Consider the following 17,838-nt stretch of genomic DNA (forward strand, 5'->3'; position numbering starts at 1 on the left):
TGTTGTTTGCACGTGTACTATTATAATTTTGTAGGTCGAGACATGTGCCCAACTATAATTTTCTATAGTTAAAAGGGTTTATATAAAATAAAATAAAAGGTTTTTTTTATTAAAATAAAAAATTATATATATTAGGGTTTGGACGAGGGCACGTCCTTCTCTGGTAAGGGTGTCAATTCAGATGGGTCGGATCGGATTGGGTCGGATTGAGTTTTTTTTTTTTAACCTAATCCGAATCTAACCCGAACGCGAGTTCAACCCAAAACACCTAAACCCGAACCCGACCAATCCGATCAACCCGAACCCGACCCATATAACCCGAAAATCCGATTCAAAACGACGTTTTTGGACTATTTTACCTATAATTGTTCACATTTATCTCAATATTTTATCATTATCATAAAAACATGATATTAATATACATAAAAATATCTAAATTTTTAAAATAAAATTTGATTTAATCCTAACAAAATCCATAAAACCTTATATTTAAGTCAACCCGGGTCAATCCGAACCCAACTTGACCAAACTCTAAAATTTTTAACTCTCCAACCCTCCAACCCGAATCCGAAAATACTCAATCCGAACCTAATTTTTTTCGGATCGACTCGGATTGGATCACCGGGTCGGATTCATTTTTGACACTCCTATTCTCCGGCACCGGACGGTGGAAGGTATCTCCAATCTCCCAGCCTCTCGTCGGACGACGCTGGCCAACTGCAAGTCTCTCATCTCAGTAAGTTTATCTTCCGATCCTTCATCCCACGCACTCGTCGGCCTCTCCCGTCTTCTCTTGAGAACAGCATCAGACGACTAGCTTCCCCACTCTTGGACTGGCCTTTCGGCTTTCGGCTTTCGGCTTTCGGCTTTTTCGCTTCCCTTCCGCTAAACCGGAGACGAGCGACCGCATTGGGAATTAGGTGTGAAGCACTTTTCTCAACTAAGATTGTTAGGTTTGCTCTTCCAACGTGTAGACTCTATCAACGAAACCTAAATAAAAATTAAAGAAAAAACAAGTTTCAAGAATTAATTTGACATGACAGTACTGCTGGCACCAAAATTAAATTCAGGCAATAGTTTAGAGATTATCACTGTGATTAATTATTCTCAAACTACAATATCATTTCTCACGTTTTTATCAGTCCGCAGTGGCTATCTATAATGATTTTATTGTTGGAGACTATGCAGACTAACTTAGTGACTGAATTTTATGGTGATGATGTGTTAGCTTAAGTTTGCATCCATTGTGCTAAATTACAGAAAAATAAAAGGGTATGTAGCAGTTTTGAAAAACTGGGTGTGTTTGATTTAAGTTATCGTGTATAATCTTGGTTATGTGATTACTTAGTAATCACATAATCAAGGTTATAAGGAATAAAATACCTTAGTGTTGTTTAGTTCAATCTATTTAATTATACAACCTAATTTTATATTTACTGTATTACCCTTAATAATATTAGCGTTGAAAAAAATAATTAAATTATTCTATTAAATTAGGAATAGAGTCGAACAGCTTGGAGGCAATCGAATACTGTGAACTCCTCCCCAATACCTTGATCATCACCTCGATAGCTGGGACATCTAATCTGGATCCTTCAGCACGGGAGGTGGATGCATCCCATTCAAACAACGTGAGAGCTTTCTCCCAATTGCCTAGAATTTCGACCACCTTCAAGAGGCCAACCCAATCCATGCCAAAAATCTCATCTTTCCTGGCTTCAAGCAGAGTGACAAAGTCAACGAGCGGCCATTCGACGAGGGATCTTAGTAACGACTTGCCTGCGGCCGAGAGGAACCCCAGACGAGGATCTTGCAGAAATCGAGCGCCACCTTTCACGCCAGCGAGCCGTGTGCCCTGCGCAGGAGGCAATTTCTCGCGATGGGGCGAGGTCGCAGCAAGGCGCAAAGAGGGAAAGGTGGGATTTTTATTGCTCGACGGAGGGCGAAGGGTGGTGGCGGTCTCCTTGGCGAGGTGTTGAAGGAGGGAGTCCAAAGGAAGCGAACGAGAAGGAGGAGGCGGTGGAGGGAAGGGAAGGTTGAAGTTGGGACGGTTAGGCGAGGGATTTCTCCAGCGAAGGCTGTGAGTGCCAGGCGAGGAGAGGAAAGGGTAAGTTGCTGGTCTAGAAAATTTGCTCCGACGCATGCATCATCTCCAGTGAAGGGTCCTCTTCTCCCGTGGATGTAGGTGGATAATTTTGGAAAAAATAATACGATAACCCTGGAATAGTAGAAAACCTTAGGCTTTCAAGATTTTATGATTCTTTGTTGTATTCCCAAATTGCTGACGTGGCGGGAATCACTCATTACCTAAACCAAACAAGATTTTTATTGATAACCTACCAAGGTTATCAGCGATAACCTTAAACCAAACGCACCCTAAAGGTTGTGCTAAATTGCTGTATTAACCCTATATTTATTCATGATGAGAATTATAGTCCATGTATCTATTATATTTCTACTCAGTTTTACTTTCCAACTCCTTTTTTTCCCACTCCAAGATCATGACCGAGGGTGCATGCGTGTTTGGATCATTTGTTGGATTGAGGTTCGATGTTGCTAGGAGATTCTTGAATTCTTTGCACACACTCCTATATTTTGCGATTTAGTTGGTTCTTTTATCGTATTTTGTTTATATAGCTGTCAATTTTTGTATATTTTGATATAAAAATTTCTCCTTATACTTTCAATTTGAAAACTCACATATGAATATTTATATGTACTTTGAGTTTGTTCTAGTATATGCCAAAGTCAAGTACGCCCTGTTATTGCACTTTTATTATAGGGTAGTTTTCAGCATAGCAGGTGCTCAAGAGATTGTCACATGACCATCGTGGGAGCCATCCATTCTAATGGTCATGGCAAGTTGGCAACCCACTCTGGGTGTAACATAATATGAATTTTTTTACTTAATAAAACCAGGGGATTATGTTAAATGATCATCAATCATCATAGAATATATTATTTTTTTTTGACATCTATTCAAAATTTAAATATCTATAACAAGAGGTGAAATTTTTGAACTTTTAGAAGGTAAGTTTGTACTGGCCTTAAAAACGATAAATATATGCTAGGAGGCAGTGGTAGATTTAGCAGTTCGGATCCTCTGTTCCGAATTTTTTCTGTCCCCAAGTCCCACTGCCGATCGGATGATCTAGATTACATATCAAGGTATCATGACATCTTTAAGATGTGTGTAATATCCTTGTGATATGCAAAACATCCTTGAGATGTAATCTGGACCGTCTGATCAACAGTGGGACATGGGGACAGAGAAGATTCGAGACAGAGGATCCGAACTACAGATTTAGGGAGAGCGGAAGTGTGCTTGAGCATCCCTTTGCTCTTGGAAAATTCTACTAGTATACTGTAGTGCGAGGGACAGTGAGAAGGAAGATGAACTCGAGCTCCCTTCTCTGAGCACCCCTTACTTTTTTTATCTGGATCCGCTATTGCTCGGAGGGCAATTAATTACTTTAAAATACTTATTTCAAAACTCTTTAACGACTTCTTTTCTCAATTTAGGATATTTTCAAATTTTTTTTATCAATGACTACCTACTTAAGGTGACTAGGGCAGTGACATTAGTCTATTATGTAAAATAATACGACAATAAATATTAATTAAATAATAAAATTAAATAAAGTAATAATTTTAACGAAATTTTTTAAAATTTTTAACAATATTCTAAAAAATTTTCGAAAGTCATACGATGTATATTTACAAAAATAAATATTGAATCAGAAAAATCTATTTACGCTACCCCTAAGAAAAGTTATTTTTCTTTTTGTTTTGTTTTTGTTTTTTTTTCTGTCGCCGTACCGTGCTTCTCCACGCACGATCTCCCTAAACCCTACTTCTCCACGCCGCGCCATCTCTCCTCTTCTTCTTCCTCTCCTCCCCAACTCGACGGCCACCCGATCATCTTCCCTAACCCGTCGCCGCCTCGCGACGCCTCGCCTTCTCCCCGCATACAAGACCCCTCGGCCAAGGAAGCCTCGAGCCAATCCCTCCCATTCTTCTCCTCCTCTGCCCCATCGTTCCTTGCCGCGGAAATCCCCAAATCGCACCGAACAGCATCGCCGCCACTCCGATCCGGAGCCGTGCCCTAACTTGATCCACCGCCAGTCGACCCGTGCTCTACTCCCTGAGTGCCGGCGCCACTCGACCGTCGGCCATCAGCCTTGAACCGGCCAAGAGAAGGAGATCCGAGCCCTAGCTGACGGTCCATCATCGGCGATCTTCTTCCTCCCTTGTCATAGCCGGAGCAGAGCCGCCTTCCCTCTGCCCTAGCGTAGTGCCGGCAGCCTGATCCCTCTCCACCTCCGGCAAAGGGTAAGTTGCTAGCACAGATTTGGGATCTGGCCACTGGAGTAATCTCTCCTAGGGCTAACTACTTCGTTTTGGCAGCAAGTTGTCTCTGCTGTGGAACACCAGCTGAGGCTTCGGATTTGGGTAAGGTTGTAGTGTTTTGGGGTTTAATTTAATTCTAGTAAGGAGTGGTTGTGCTAACCGGTGGTTATTTGCAGTAACTTCACAGCAACACCAGTTTGCTCCAGCCACTGTTTTTCCGACAGCAAGCACATCCGGCAGTGACTCAACAATTGGGCATTCAGGTTTGAGTGATATTCCATGTGTTGAGTTTCAGCAAATTGCTGCTTACTAGTAAGATTTCGAGTAGAATTTATGGATGTATAGGTGTTCTGGGTAGCTGTCGTCAGAGGCTTATAAGGCTGTAAGCTTTATATTTCGGCTATATCTTAAGGTAAGAATGTTGTATAGTGAAGTAAAGAACGAATTGTTACTAGAATTGTTTTAGGTTTAAATTTGAATCTAATTAGGAGGTGGAACAATTAGGGTTAAAGAAACTAACCCTAGTTGATCAATGAATTAGATTTAGTTGGGGATTTGATTTAACTAATTAATTTATGCAATTAGTTAAATCTGTATATCATGCATTGCAGGACTTTGATTCGAGACGACATCTCGACGTGGGGTCTATTTCGGATTCGATCATCATTTTTTGAGGCAGGTACTTTGACTTATCTTCTAAGATATTGTTGTTTGATATGCATAGTAATATTTAACGAGTAGTAATATTTATGTTTATTTCTGCATTGGTATGTCATTATCTATTACCCGAGCATGCTGTATTTATTACCTGCTTTTGCATTCATGTTCCTTTGATTATTTATGTCCTTAAGGTAATGACATACCATGTCTCATTATGTTCAGGACCTAGATTTATTCTACTATACCTGACCTGTGTACTTAGGATATTCTATTTGATCTATATACCTTTTCGTACACATTAGATAGAGATGGATAGGATCAGGATATTTCCATGCTTAGTGTTATGCACCATTTCGCATGATTGCATGTTGTGCGATAGTCGGCTCCATTATTGTTGAGCACATCGCCAGTTACATGGATCTGCACATACAACCACTCATGGGTTAGTGGTTTTTATCAAGTAGGGTGTGTTGCAGCAGGTTGCTCTGTCAAGGGCTCCGTTGGTCCACTCATGGGTAGTGTGACGCAGCGTGGTAGCAGGACAGGGATCCCTCCTCTGGATTGTCTCAGGGATATGAGAGCATTGAGCTCCCCCCACTTATGATTTGGGGTAGGAGGATAGATGTATTCCGATAGAATCCCGTCCACTCGGTCACTCATCAGGAGTAGTGATAGTGCACGGTTGTCATAACCCTACCCACTCGGTCTCACCATCGTGTGTGAGATGGTTGACTGCGTCAAGGGTGACCATGTCATTGGCATCATATGCATGATTACATTTATTGCTTGTGTTTACTGCACTTTATATGCTGCATATTTGGTGGTTGCATATGATTGACATGTATACAGGATCATGATACTCCTCTCGGTCTGACGACCTTGTTTACCTTATATCCAGGTCCTGGTTAGTATAGTTTCTCCCCTGTATTTCAGTTTTGCATTGTTCCTTTATATATATATATATATATATATATATATATATATATCCAGGAGGCTGTACTCATATTTATTACTAGTTGTTATGTCTTACTATGCATGTCAGCCGGTACCCGTCGAGGATTTGATAGGTTGATGCTGTCAGGAGGTTTCGGTCGCTAGTCTCCCATCACTTTGCTTCGCAACAGTTTTCTACTCTTTGGACTTTTGGTTCCTTGTTATGTATTTATATATACTTGTGATGTAGGATTGTACTCGAGGATATTTTATCGAGTTTTGGTCTACTACTTATGTTTTCCGTTATGTTGTTTTCTCTGTTGTGATTTTAAGTTTTCCGTCGTAGTAGTGGAGTAGATGGTTTTCAAATATAAACTGCATGGTTGTGTCAGCAAGAGGCTGAAATATATAACTGCGTGGTTGTTTAGTTGTATTTTATTATTATTATTCCGGCCATGTTGACCGAGGTATATGTGGCCCAGAGGGCTTTGTAGTAAAGTCTCATTGTCACCTGTAGTGTACAGGGGAGATGTTGTCAAAATTTTTTCTGGCAGAGACTACCTGGGGCGTGACATACTAAGCCCTCATCTTACTCTTCTTTTTTTAAAGCTCTTTTTTTTTTTTTTTTGTGTTTGTGCTCCTTTCTTCATTGGAATAAACTGGGATTTCTCGCTCCATTTTTCTCTAAATTGTTTGAGACATTAATTTGAATATTTGGCGGTCAGATTGTTTCCTAAACTGCTTGTTGCCTAATCTTTTTGCACTGCTTGATTTTTGGGTGAAACAGGTTGCTTAAGCTGTACTAATTTCTAAGACATAATTTTTTGCTCTTTTTATAAAGAAAGAGAGAGATCTGGCTTCTAGTTATTGTACTCAGTATTCATACGTATGTTTTCTATTTCTTTATATGCATTATATGCTATATTTTTTGCAGATGGCATTTAGAGGCCGTGGTCGGGGTCGTGGTGGTGGTCGTGGTTTTGGGTCATCTTTTGACATTCGAATAGGGAAACATGTACCTTATGAAGACTTTCCAGTAAGTTGGCTTATTATGATTTCATCGCGAGAAAAAACAATTTAAGAAGATAGTTTGGCATCTTTATGTTTGCTCCTTTAGAGTTAAATGCTATAGTACCCATAACCTTTCTTTTGGATTGATTCTTCTTGGAACAACAATCATCATAATGCTTATTTTTGGATTTATATGTGAACGTGAGAAAAAAAATACATTTCTGTTTCTCATTTTTGGAATGATATGATTATGTATGTAGTTTTTGTTTTAATATAGAATTTTTTTGATATCTTGATTTCCAAGGATTTCTCAATGACCCAACCACTTATGATAGAAATTTCAAATTTGAAGTTTTGTGATGTTGAAATTCTGTTTTCCACCTCTTATTTTCCAAATGTAGTAACATGTTAAAATCATGGAGCTAAAATTCTTGATTTTGTTAGAAATCTTATTTGCATATATGCTTGGAACTTTTAAGGCGAAGAGACCATTATTTTTAAATGAGGATTATCTATTTGCCATGCACAAGTGATAATTATTCAAATTTGTATTGTGGTCTAATACAAGGTTGGAAATTGAGGGTTTGTATCATGCATTGTGTTAGAGAATTTCCAAACTGTGAAGGTTTCAATATTACTTTCATTTTTTGTTTAATAGCATAATATGATTAATGGAGCACACTGATCACAATTCATAATAAAAAAATATAGGTTCATAGTTTATGTTGATAAAAAAAATTACATAATAATTAATTTCATGTTCTTTTGAACCTGATGCGATCTGCCAGTGATGTGTGAATTCTATCACGCAATTTGCACAGAAGTATTAAAAATAGCAAATTTGGAAAACACAAGGTAACACTACACATGGATTCAAATTGAGGGGATTTTCCAAAACAATATGAAAATTGTTACCTACAGTTAATATTAGTTGTTATTTTGTGTTTTCAGCCTTGAATTGAAGCTTCAATGAGATGCATGGTTCACTAGTCCAACTTTTATGTTGTAGTGGGAGTTGCTCACCTTTGGATTCTTTGTACTCTTGTCTACTATCAAGACTGCATTGTTAACATTTCACCAGGTTTTCTAGCTTGCTAATTTTGCTAAAGGTCTCATACTTTTCAACCTCATTATTTGAGATATCATCCTAAGCTTTTAGAATAGTATAGTATGCAAATTTTGAGATACTTCAATGTCTTAAAGGAAAGATTAGCATTGCCATTTTTTATGCATAACATTTTTCAATATAATACTTCCATGTAATTAATATGCATAGTATGACTAGTTTGTTGTATGTTCTTAATCTTTTGCGGAAATATCATCTGACTGCTGCTGTTAACATTGTTGATTAAATGTTCTACAGGAAAATGTCACTTTGCCTAGTTTGCCCACTATTGATCCTTTACCAGATGAAGTTAAAGCTTTGATTGCATCAAAACTTAGGTTGGAACATTTCTGGAAGACCTCTTGCTATAATTTGCAAGCGGTAGCCTCGAAATCAAGTAAGATCAATTTCTGAACTTGTTTATTGTGGCTATTGGCAAGCAATTGCCCAAGGATATTTTTTAATTAACTATTTCGTGGATATCAGAAGTGTTGTTAGTGATGACTAAGTCACAGAAGACTAAATTGTTGTCTTCTGAGACCCATCAGCAGACTTTCTTTTGACATGCTCCCTTATCTTTAATGATTATCAGTCAATATTACTTTCGTATTGCTGTCAATCCTTTTAACTATGTTGATGCGTTCTAGCCGTATCATAACTCCATATATATGATTCATGGATTTACACATGACTTCTTGGTGTTAAGCTAGACTTAATAAGTAGCTCAATAATTCCATGGAACTGGCAAAGATAACACTCCAGTGATCTAATCATTGTAAGCTGCTGCTACTCTTGATTTTGGTATAATATCTGTTTGTGTTGGAAGCGTACAAGACTGCAAAGTTGTTTGTAATTGCAAACTGTATATTGACTGTGGTTTGATGACGAGGACAGCAGCCATGTTGGTGGTTGGTTGGTTATATTAAGAGGTTGAGGATTGTCAGATTTGTTACTGAGATTGACATACTTGTTCTGATCTGTTGCTCAGTGTAACTGTTACACACATCTTTATTGTCAGATTTTCTCACATCTAGAAATAAGCAAAGCAAAATATACTTTGTTCATTTCGCAGAAACTTTCCTTTGTATCTCCATGGAATATCATATAATCATTGTATTGCCTAGAAAGTTCAAACTGTTATTGGTCACACATCTGTGCTGTCAAGTTATTCCTTTTCTCTGAACTGTTTCTTGAGTTGTGGAATTCTTTATATCCACTTTATTTTCTTTCTGTTTGCCAGAGAACCAAGATGCAGATATCCAGCGGTATTCTGACAGGTTCAAGATAAAACCACAAGGGAAACGTGAAGCTCTTGCCTCCTACCTCGTATTAACACCTTCAAATTTCCCATCTGAGCTAATTCAAGGTACCAGTTGTCTCTAAAAAAATTTTATATTTCAACTAGCTAAGTATGGTAAAGCAACTAAAGCACCATGCATGGAAAAACTAGAAAATCATCATTTTTTGTTGGTATTGTTGGAGATAAATTTGGTAATATTGCTAGTTTCCAGGATCAAAACTGCAGCAGCGTGATAAAAAGAAATTACGATGGGATCGGGACCCAGGTTTGGCAATCTCTTTGCACTTCTATTTATGTATTTCACTTTGTTATTGTAACTTTGAAGTACTAAGAAATGCTTCTTGTTGTTTCTTGATTTAATTTGCTTATTAAAAGGCTTTTCGTGGATTCTTGTGATCCTAAATTGCAGTTTGGTTTGTGGGAACTTTTTTCAGTATTTTCTTTTCGGAAAAAAAAATGGAAATGAAAAACAAGAAAAAAAATATTTGGCATAAACTATTTGACTTCGTTGTATAATAGTTGTTTCAACAAGATGCTTGATCTTTCCTGAAAATAATAACGAGATTATTTTAGAGAATGTTAAGAAACAAAAAAAAACACATAAAATAAGGACAAAAACTGCTGGACTGTTTCTGAAGCAAGGCATTGTTATAGAGCTTTTTTCAATTTCTATAAATATTCTTAGAGAAACTTGCTCAAACCTGGCACCAGGTACGTGTTTGCACTATCATTGAGTTTAGTACAAGTTTATAGCATTCTTGAACTTCTATTTATTGGATGTTGGTGCCAAGATTTTTAGAAGTCTTCCTGGTTTTAAAATAACTCCTCGATTAAAATTCAAGACAATTTATTTTGAGTTCTGCAAAGGCAAGATTATGTTTGAAGTTTTTTTCTCTTTCCAAACATCATTATTTTTTAGCAAGCTGCAGAAGACATTTAAAAGAACTTCCTGGTGCCAAGATTTTAAGATAAATTCCTGATTAAGATATTAAGATTCAAGACAATCGACTTTGAGTTCTGCAAAGGCCAGACATGTAAATAATTTTATTTGAGATTTTTTTTTTACATCCAATCTTTAGTCATGTTCCTGTTGTTCTACTGTAATTGAGAAAAAAAAAATACTCTTACTCTAATTTTATTCATAATAAAGATATATGGCAGCTCTTTTTGTTTGGTAATGTACAAATCTGCAATGTCATAGGATAGATTTTTCTCACTTTATGTTTTTTTATGATATATGTTTTTTCACCATGCAGATGAAAAGATGTTTGATATGTTTGAAAAGCTTGAACAAAACTACAAGGTAAGGCGCAGAGCTTAACATACATATGCATTAGGTTTCGATGTCTTGTGATTAATTCTTCTTGTAATATCTTCATACTTACTCTTTTGTTTGCCATTTGTAGATAAGTTGGGTTTATTTTAGTTCAATGGTTCAACATATCTTGTATTTGCAACACTTAGTTTTAGGAAACAACACTCATCCTTAACGTGCATAACTTTTGATATATATATATTTTGATACTTCTGTAAATTTCAGGGACAAGATGGAAAGGTCGATGAGAAGAAAGGTGAAAATGACGAAGAAGACGAAGAAGAAGAGGTAGAAGAGGAGGAATCAAGTGACGATGATGATTATAATCAGGTGAGCGCATTTTGAATTTTTCACATCAGAAGTTCTTCATTTGATGGCATTATAGATAGCTTTACCGTAAGATTAATTTCAAGGACGCAACATTTCTATTTTTGTAAGTTGATTACCATTAGCAGAAGATAGGATTGGTCCGACTTGGTTTGGTTAAAATGTTACGAGGAATCTTGTACTGAAACCCCTATAATTAGTCGATCAGGTGCTCTGTTGATTACAGTTTTAAGTTCTCTTCTACATAACATAATACTAACAAAATGTATAGTCTCCGAGTAACTAGACTCAGAGGAAAAGAGTGTGCCACTTGGAAATGGTCCCTGATCCTCACATATCATCTTAAATAGATTCTGTCGATTTGATACAGTTGACACCCACTTCTAACATTATAGAAGCATATGCCCGAGTAACATTACGGGCACAATGTTGTAATCTATTTTATATCGATGTTTACATCAACACTCATCCTAGGGCACACTGCTATTTTTTTTTCACTATTATGAAACTGTCAATGATTTCCCTTGCTTGACTAGCTTAACTATCTTACAGAATGTGGATTTTGACGACGACGAGGATGATTTGAACATGGAGGAAGAAGGGCGTAAGTTTCTTACCGTTCTGAAGTTCCAAACATCCACTTCACCTTTTATAGTTGCGATCTCTTAGCAAAACAAATTGATACATTGATATTTTTCTAACAGTCCATTTTTCGAGTAAAAATAATTGCCACAGCCTTCATCTTCATGAATCAACACAGTGATAATTGCAATGTTTTTCCTCTTTTTTTTTCCAGACGAAGATGTATACGACTAAAATGCCCGTACCACTAGGGAAGGCCAACCAGAGCGACACGGTTCTTGTTTTCCAGTTCATCTGTGTGACTGAGAACGCTGAACAAGGAAGAGTCATCCGCAGCCTCCAACGCTTCATGGATTTCTTGATCAACGCAGCAAAAAAGCCACGAATAGAATTAGTTAGTGCAATATGCAAGTAATTAATGATATTAAGAGTTCTTCCTCCCTTTTCCTTTTTTTTTATTTGATTTAAACATTGTTTAGGGGGGGTGTATGTTTGATTTTTAATTTCTTTGAATGACTTTTGTAGAATTTAAAAGTCTAGGTGTATTTAATCTAAACTTTTATAAATTTTATAGAAATATAATGGTATCCAAATTGGATTTTTATAGAGTTTTAAAAAATCATGTGGTATTTAAACTCGACTTTTTAAAATTCTATGAAAATTTTTTGGTATTCAAAATTTTAATAGATTTTCATGGATTTTTTTAAAATTTTTTGGATATAAATTTTAATTAATGAGAACTCTCTAAAATATTTGGTACAAATTTAAATATAAAATAAAAAGTCTTCTCTTCATAGTTTTTTATAGATTTTAAATTATTTTAATTTTTTATGAATAAGTTTTTTCTCTTTTCGTTTTTTAATTTTGATTATTTCTTTAAGCTCCGTCCGGAATTTTCATTATTTTGATTAAATTTAACATTGTTATCGATGTTATTTCTTCACCACTTTGATTATGTTGACGGTTTATCGTAGAGATTATTTTAAGGTTGTGTGACTCTCTGTTACTAAATTAGTTATACATAATTTTTTTTAAAAAAAATTTATTATTATTATTTTTTTAATTTTATGATTTTCTTTATTTTTTTAAAGTTTACGTTTTGTTTTTTAAAATTTATGTTTTTTTTAAGTTTATGTTTTTTTTTTAAATTTTTACTTTACGTTTTTAAGTTTATGATTTTTTTAACTTTTATATTTTTTACTTTACGTTTGTTTTCGTTTAAGTTTTTTTTTAAAGTTTTTTTTTTCTTTACATTTTTTTTAGTTTATGATTTTTTTTTTAATTTACCATTTTTTTTTAATTTACCATTTTTTTAGTTTATGTTTTTTTAATTTATTGTTTTTAATTTTTTCTTTATTTTTTTTAAAAGTTTACGGTCTGTTTTAAAATAAAATTTTTGTTATAAAAAGTTTAGATTTGCCTGATTATATAATTTTCTTCATAATGAGTGTCTTGTTCCGATAAAATCCTAATTAAATCAAATAATGAAATTTCATCATCCTTACCAGAACAAAAAAAAAATGTGGAATCGCCACATCAGCGGCCCCCTTAGAGCCGGTCCCACGGATATGGAGGGAGGTAAATGCAGGTACACAGGTGGAAAGTGCATAGCGGAGACGTTAACCCCAGGCAGTGACACCCCGGGGATCGACCCCTGGATCTTTAAGCCACATAACCATGCACTCCCCATCTGTGCTACGCCCTGAGGACGTCATCCTTACCAGAACAAGTTCATAGTGTCGATTGTTTTAATCAATTATATGATACTCAAGAACAACAACGAGCAAATGTCAATGTATGGAGAGATACAATAGCGAATCGAATGTGGAGCGATGTTTATCATATTGACAATAACGAAATAAATTTTTCTTTCTCATAAATCCACAAGTTTTCATGATTTTTTTTTAATTTCTATAAAAATCTTATAAAACATTTATAGAACTTCATAAAATTTTTTTCATAACTATACGAGATTCTATAAAGTAAATAAAAATGAATCAATTCCAAAAAATCTATTGTTAAAAAAAAAAATCCAATAAAAATCATTCAATCTTTTGATTGAATATAGCCCCTTAGTTTTTTTATCTACAGTCGGTTAATGATAAATGGAGAAACTGAAAAAGTGTGGGGATCACTCTGAAAATTAACAATTAAATAATCTAATTTACAAGGTTTTATTTTTGTTTTTATTTTCTTTCTGATTTTGGCTTTCTTTCTCTTTTTACTAAAGATATTAAATTAATATTTTCTATTAAGGAATATATTTTATTGATAGTTATTAATCAAATTTATGGTTGGGATACAAACTTTAAAGCCTGTAGATGTTTTAATTTTTTTATGAAATTTTGAGGAAAGAAAATGGGAAAATGAAGAAAAAGGTAAAGGTGATGAAGTTGGTGACTAATTACAAAGAGGTTATAAGTTAAAAATGAGTTTATTGTAGGATAGGTTGATCAATGGATCATCCGACATGGAATTGAAAATCTAACCGCTGCGCTGTAGTATCAAGGGCTTGAACTCATTAGGTTTGGTACGACTTAAAATGGCTATGTGGGTTCGATCAACTTGATTTAGAAATGGGATTTTTAAAACCAATTCTATTTTGTAAGAATTTTTTTAAATGTGTAATTGTATATAGAGAATTTCACGTAGTGGACTCTTCTTCTCCGTACAATTCACATTCTTAATATGGCCTAAATCGTAAGAGCCATCCATCCTTTCTCGTTGCTTATATAACTTTACTATAAATAACAAGTGAACTACTTCCTCGTTCCCCCATCGCGCCACATATCTATCATCTTCGATCTTTCTTGCAATCTAACATTCACTTTTACATACTCAAACATCATGGCAATCACTAAGGTATCCTTCATTGCCTTTTTCCTCGTTGCGATGCTCGTGGCTTCGTCCGTGCCGACGACAAACGCATTCGGTTGTTTCAAGGATTGCTACGACCGATGCGCCAACGGTAAGATCGGCAACGTGCCTTGCGCCACCATGTGCGCCCAAGCTTGCACCGTGCACAAAATTAATGTTGAAACAGAAGCCAAGTTCAACGGCGGGAATTAGCATGACGATTCATGCCCTATGACAATGAGAAATAATGATATTTGTTATTCTTTTAAAATTATTATTTTACTGTTAAATGTTCCTTAATTATCACAAATATTAATTTATAATTGTGTTTTTGTTTTATTATATTGTTGTGAAATATTACTAGTTATTATATTCCATTGGGATATACAAACTAAACAATAAGTTTGAATGCACAAGGATCCTCACAAAAAGTGAGCAACGCTGAAAGAAATGTAGAAACGGTGCACGTCGATAGAGAAATGGTGAATATTGATTCGTATTTTTTTTTATTTCATAAATTTTTCTTCCTTTCTTTTTAGTTAAAATGTTAATAGTAACGGAATATAAACAAACAAAAGATAAAGACACAGGGACTTTTTATTTGATTCCTAATCCTAGAATTAGTACGTTCAAGCTTACGCACTCAAGCGAGAGTTCACTATACGTATCTCATTTCCGAAACATTTTCGAAGGCGGAGAAACTTAGTACACATTTATAATATACAAACACAAATAATATGAATGAAGCACATAAGTATATAATAAAAGCAAGCCAAAACTCAAGCCGATTTGGAAGTCTTGAGCGCAACGCACTCCTCTTGGAACTTCTCCAGTTGTAAAGCTTCGTATTTTCCTTGAGCACATTGTAGTAAAGTAGTAGGGGAATGAATATCCAATGCTTTCATCGAAGTGCCTTTTATAAGGCATCTCTAGATGCCTGGAGAGGTCCTGGACGATTGAACCTTGGCCTCATCTAATCCGATCTCGTCGTAACTTATCCACTTGCGACTTATCTTATCCTAGGCGCTTGGAACCTTTTCGAACACCTAGATGTTCGAGGACCTGAATCACATATAGGCGCCTAGAGGTCTGGGTGCCTAAATCACTTCCAGGCACTTGAATGAGTCCAGACCAATCTTTCTTCGATAGCATTTGTTTTGTATCTGTCTACTTCCCAATTTTGCTTCTAACTTCAGATTCTTGCAAGACAAGTATACAAGTACAAACAAACAACCTAACTTAATATTGTAAGTCTACTTGATCTACTGCTCACTCTTTGCCAAGCAATCAACTCTCAATTGATTCCACACACTTGGACTTATTTGCCAAGAAATTAGCTCTTAACTAATTTCATACACTTGGACTTGTTTGTCAAGCAATCAGCTCCCAGCTGATTCCACATACTTGGACTTAGTAGTTACTCGGTAAACTACTCTCACCTAAGGTTCACTCTCCTAGGATTTCCACTGCCTAACTTCTTATACTAGGACTTCCACCGTCTGACTTTACACATCAGGACTTCACTGCATACCTTCACTTACTAGGACTTCTACTGCTTGACTTCACTCATCAAGACTTTCACCACCTAGCTTCATTTACTAGGACTTCCACCACTTGACTTCACTCACCAGGGTTTTCACCACCTACCTTCACTACCCAAGACTTTCACCGCCTAGCTTCAGTCACCTAGACTTTCACTTGTTATTCATCCGGTTAATCTTTGACTTGATTAGACTTCTTACTTCTAAACATCAAGTCCTATTTAGATACCCTTGATCAAACATATGTATATTGTCAAACATCGAAACCCTAAAGGTTGATTGTACTAACAATCTGTAGGACTGTTAGATTCGATAGAGGGGGGGTGAATATCGATTCGAAAAATAAGAGTTTAAACACAGCGAAAAAGTAAAATAGACACAATGATTTTACTTCGTTCGGAGCCTGTGACGACTCCTACTCGAAGGCCCGTGGTCCTTGACCACTTTCGTTGGGCAATCACTAGCAATTCGAAATGATGATTACAAAAGAACCGTACAGGGAATGCTAATGAAAATTAAAAACAAATACCGACAAAAAGGGAAAAGAACGGAGCGTAGTGTCGGAGCTTTGTTGGCGTCGCACTGAACGTCGAGCAGCAAGACCAGCAGTAGAAGAGTTCTCAGCTTGATTGATTGCTTCTGAAGCTCCTGCCTGGGGCTTCTTTTATATGCTGTTCCGGGCGCCTGGATCCCTTCCGGGCGCCTGGAATGTGACGTAACTGCTCAAACCAAGATGCTCCACGTGGCGACGACTTGGCTGGATAGAATTCGCCTTCCGGGCGCCCGGACCTCCGGGCACTCGGACCACCTTGTTCCAGAAAAACTCCTTTTTCCTGCAAAACAAAGTTAGTCCGAGGCAAATATACATCCTGTAAAATAAATTGTTAGCACAGTTAAAGTTCAACAGATGGATAAAGAGAGTATGACTTAGATTCCGTCTTTCCGAGACCGGAATCTAGTCACGATCTCGACTTAGACATCCGAAATGGATCTAAGCCGGATCGACGCCTAATGTCCCCTTCCCGGGAACGCGTTCTCACAGTCACTCCCCTCCAGTGACTTATCTGCCAGACGTCCGGTCAGCCCGTCGACCCGTCTGGACTTCTCGCCAAGCGTCCGGTCAGCCCGTCGACCCGCTTGGACTTCTTGCCAGCTATCCGGTCAGCCCGTCGACCTAGCTGGACTTCGTGCCAGACATCCGGTCAGCCCGTCGACCTGTCTGGACTTCTCCTGCACACTCGATCAAAGTGTCAGACAACAACAAGACTAACTTAACCTATTTGTCATTCATCAAAACCTGGGTTAAATCGTTAGTGCTAACCGCACCAACAATCTCCCCCTTTTTGATGGAATGACAACCTGGTTAAGTTAGTGAAAATATATGCAAGAAACAACATGCATTTATGTGGTTTTTAAGTTAGTTTGTATTTTCAATTCTGGTTTAGCTAACTTAACCACCTAACCCTCCTCCCCCTTTGGCATTCATCAAAAATAAGCAAAGGTAAACAATCATAGTGAAGAGTTACTGTAAAAGGTAATCAAATTTTGAAACATATCTAAGTTTGGTTCAAAAATTAAGAGATAAAAGTACAATTTTTAACACCAAGTTAAAAAAATAGTCAAGTTGACTTGGGGGAGACAAGTTGAATTTTGAAAAGTATAAATTCAAAGTTAATCAAGTTTAACTTTTCAAGCGTGTAAAAAATTTTCAAATCAGGTTTTTCAAATTTACTTTTCAAAAAGGTAAATTTTCAACTTCAATTTTTCAAAACAAAACTGAAAGTTGAATTTTCAAGCATATGTTACAAAACTGAATAAGTTTAAATTTGCAATATTCAACTTTTAAAATCAGGTTTTA

At 36.3% G+C, this 17,838-nt stretch overlaps 2 protein-coding genes across 8 annotated transcripts; one reads left to right on the forward strand and one right to left on the reverse strand.

Annotated features, from left to right (window-relative positions):
- Nucleotides 1-472: 472 nt before the first annotated feature.
- On the reverse strand, nucleotides 473-2,200 carry LOC121987721 (pentatricopeptide repeat-containing protein At2g18940, chloroplastic-like). Its single transcript, XM_042541486.1, has 2 exons — nucleotides 1,553-2,200; nucleotides 473-990 (listed from the first exon to the last, which is right to left on the reverse strand). The coding sequence occupies exons 1-2, from the start codon at nucleotides 2,141-2,143 to the stop codon at nucleotides 937-939; spliced, it is 645 nt and encodes a 214-aa protein (XP_042397420.1). The 5' UTR covers nucleotides 2,144-2,200; the 3' UTR covers nucleotides 473-936.
- A 1,595-nt stretch (nucleotides 2,201-3,795) lies between these two features.
- On the forward strand, nucleotides 3,796-11,946 carry LOC121972107 (nucleolin-like). Of its 7 annotated transcripts, none has more exons than XM_042523768.1 (13): nucleotides 3,796-4,332; nucleotides 4,408-4,457; nucleotides 4,527-4,613; nucleotides 4,696-4,762; nucleotides 4,962-5,025; nucleotides 6,878-6,979; nucleotides 8,318-8,456; nucleotides 9,300-9,425; nucleotides 9,571-9,624; nucleotides 10,616-10,662; nucleotides 10,900-11,004; nucleotides 11,554-11,605; nucleotides 11,798-11,946. In XM_042523768.1, exons 6-13 carry the CDS (start codon nucleotides 6,878-6,880, stop codon nucleotides 11,815-11,817), a joined length of 645 nt encoding a protein of 214 aa, XP_042379702.1. In that variant the 5' UTR covers nucleotides 3,796-4,332; nucleotides 4,408-4,457; nucleotides 4,527-4,613; nucleotides 4,696-4,762; nucleotides 4,962-5,025; the 3' UTR covers nucleotides 11,818-11,946. The 7 variants fall into 7 exon arrangements, with proteins under 7 accessions (XP_042379702.1, XP_042379695.1, XP_042379687.1 ...); XM_042523761.1 differs by having other exon boundaries at nucleotides 4,408-4,452; nucleotides 4,679-4,762; XM_042523753.1 differs by having other exon boundaries at nucleotides 4,408-4,452; nucleotides 4,962-5,029.
- The last annotated feature ends 5,892 nt before the right edge of the window (nucleotides 11,947-17,838 follow it).

Source organism: Zingiber officinale, chromosome 1B, assembly GCF_018446385.1.
Source record: "Zingiber officinale cultivar Zhangliang chromosome 1B, Zo_v1.1, whole genome shotgun sequence".
In the NCBI taxonomy this organism is placed as follows: Eukaryota; Viridiplantae; Streptophyta; class Magnoliopsida; order Zingiberales; family Zingiberaceae; genus Zingiber; species Zingiber officinale.

Coding starts and splice junctions, on each gene's coding strand:
- LOC121987721 (XM_042541486.1), bottom strand. CDS start 2,143: ATGCGTCGGAGCAAATTTTCTAGACCAGCAACTTACCCTTTCCTCTCC. Junction 991..1,552: donor CTATCGAGGTGATGATCAAG/GTATTGGGGAGG, acceptor ATTTTTATTTAG/GTTTCGTTGATAGAGTCTAC.
- LOC121972107 (XM_042523768.1), top strand. CDS start 6,878: ATGGCATTTAGAGGCCGTGGTCGGGGTCGTGGTGGTGGTCGTGGTTTT. Junction 9,426..9,570: donor CCCATCTGAGCTAATTCAAG/GTACCAGTTGTC, acceptor GCTAGTTTCCAG/GATCAAAACTGCAGCAGCGT. Junction 11,005..11,553: donor ACGATGATGATTATAATCAG/GTGAGCGCATTT, acceptor ACTATCTTACAG/AATGTGGATTTTGACGACGA.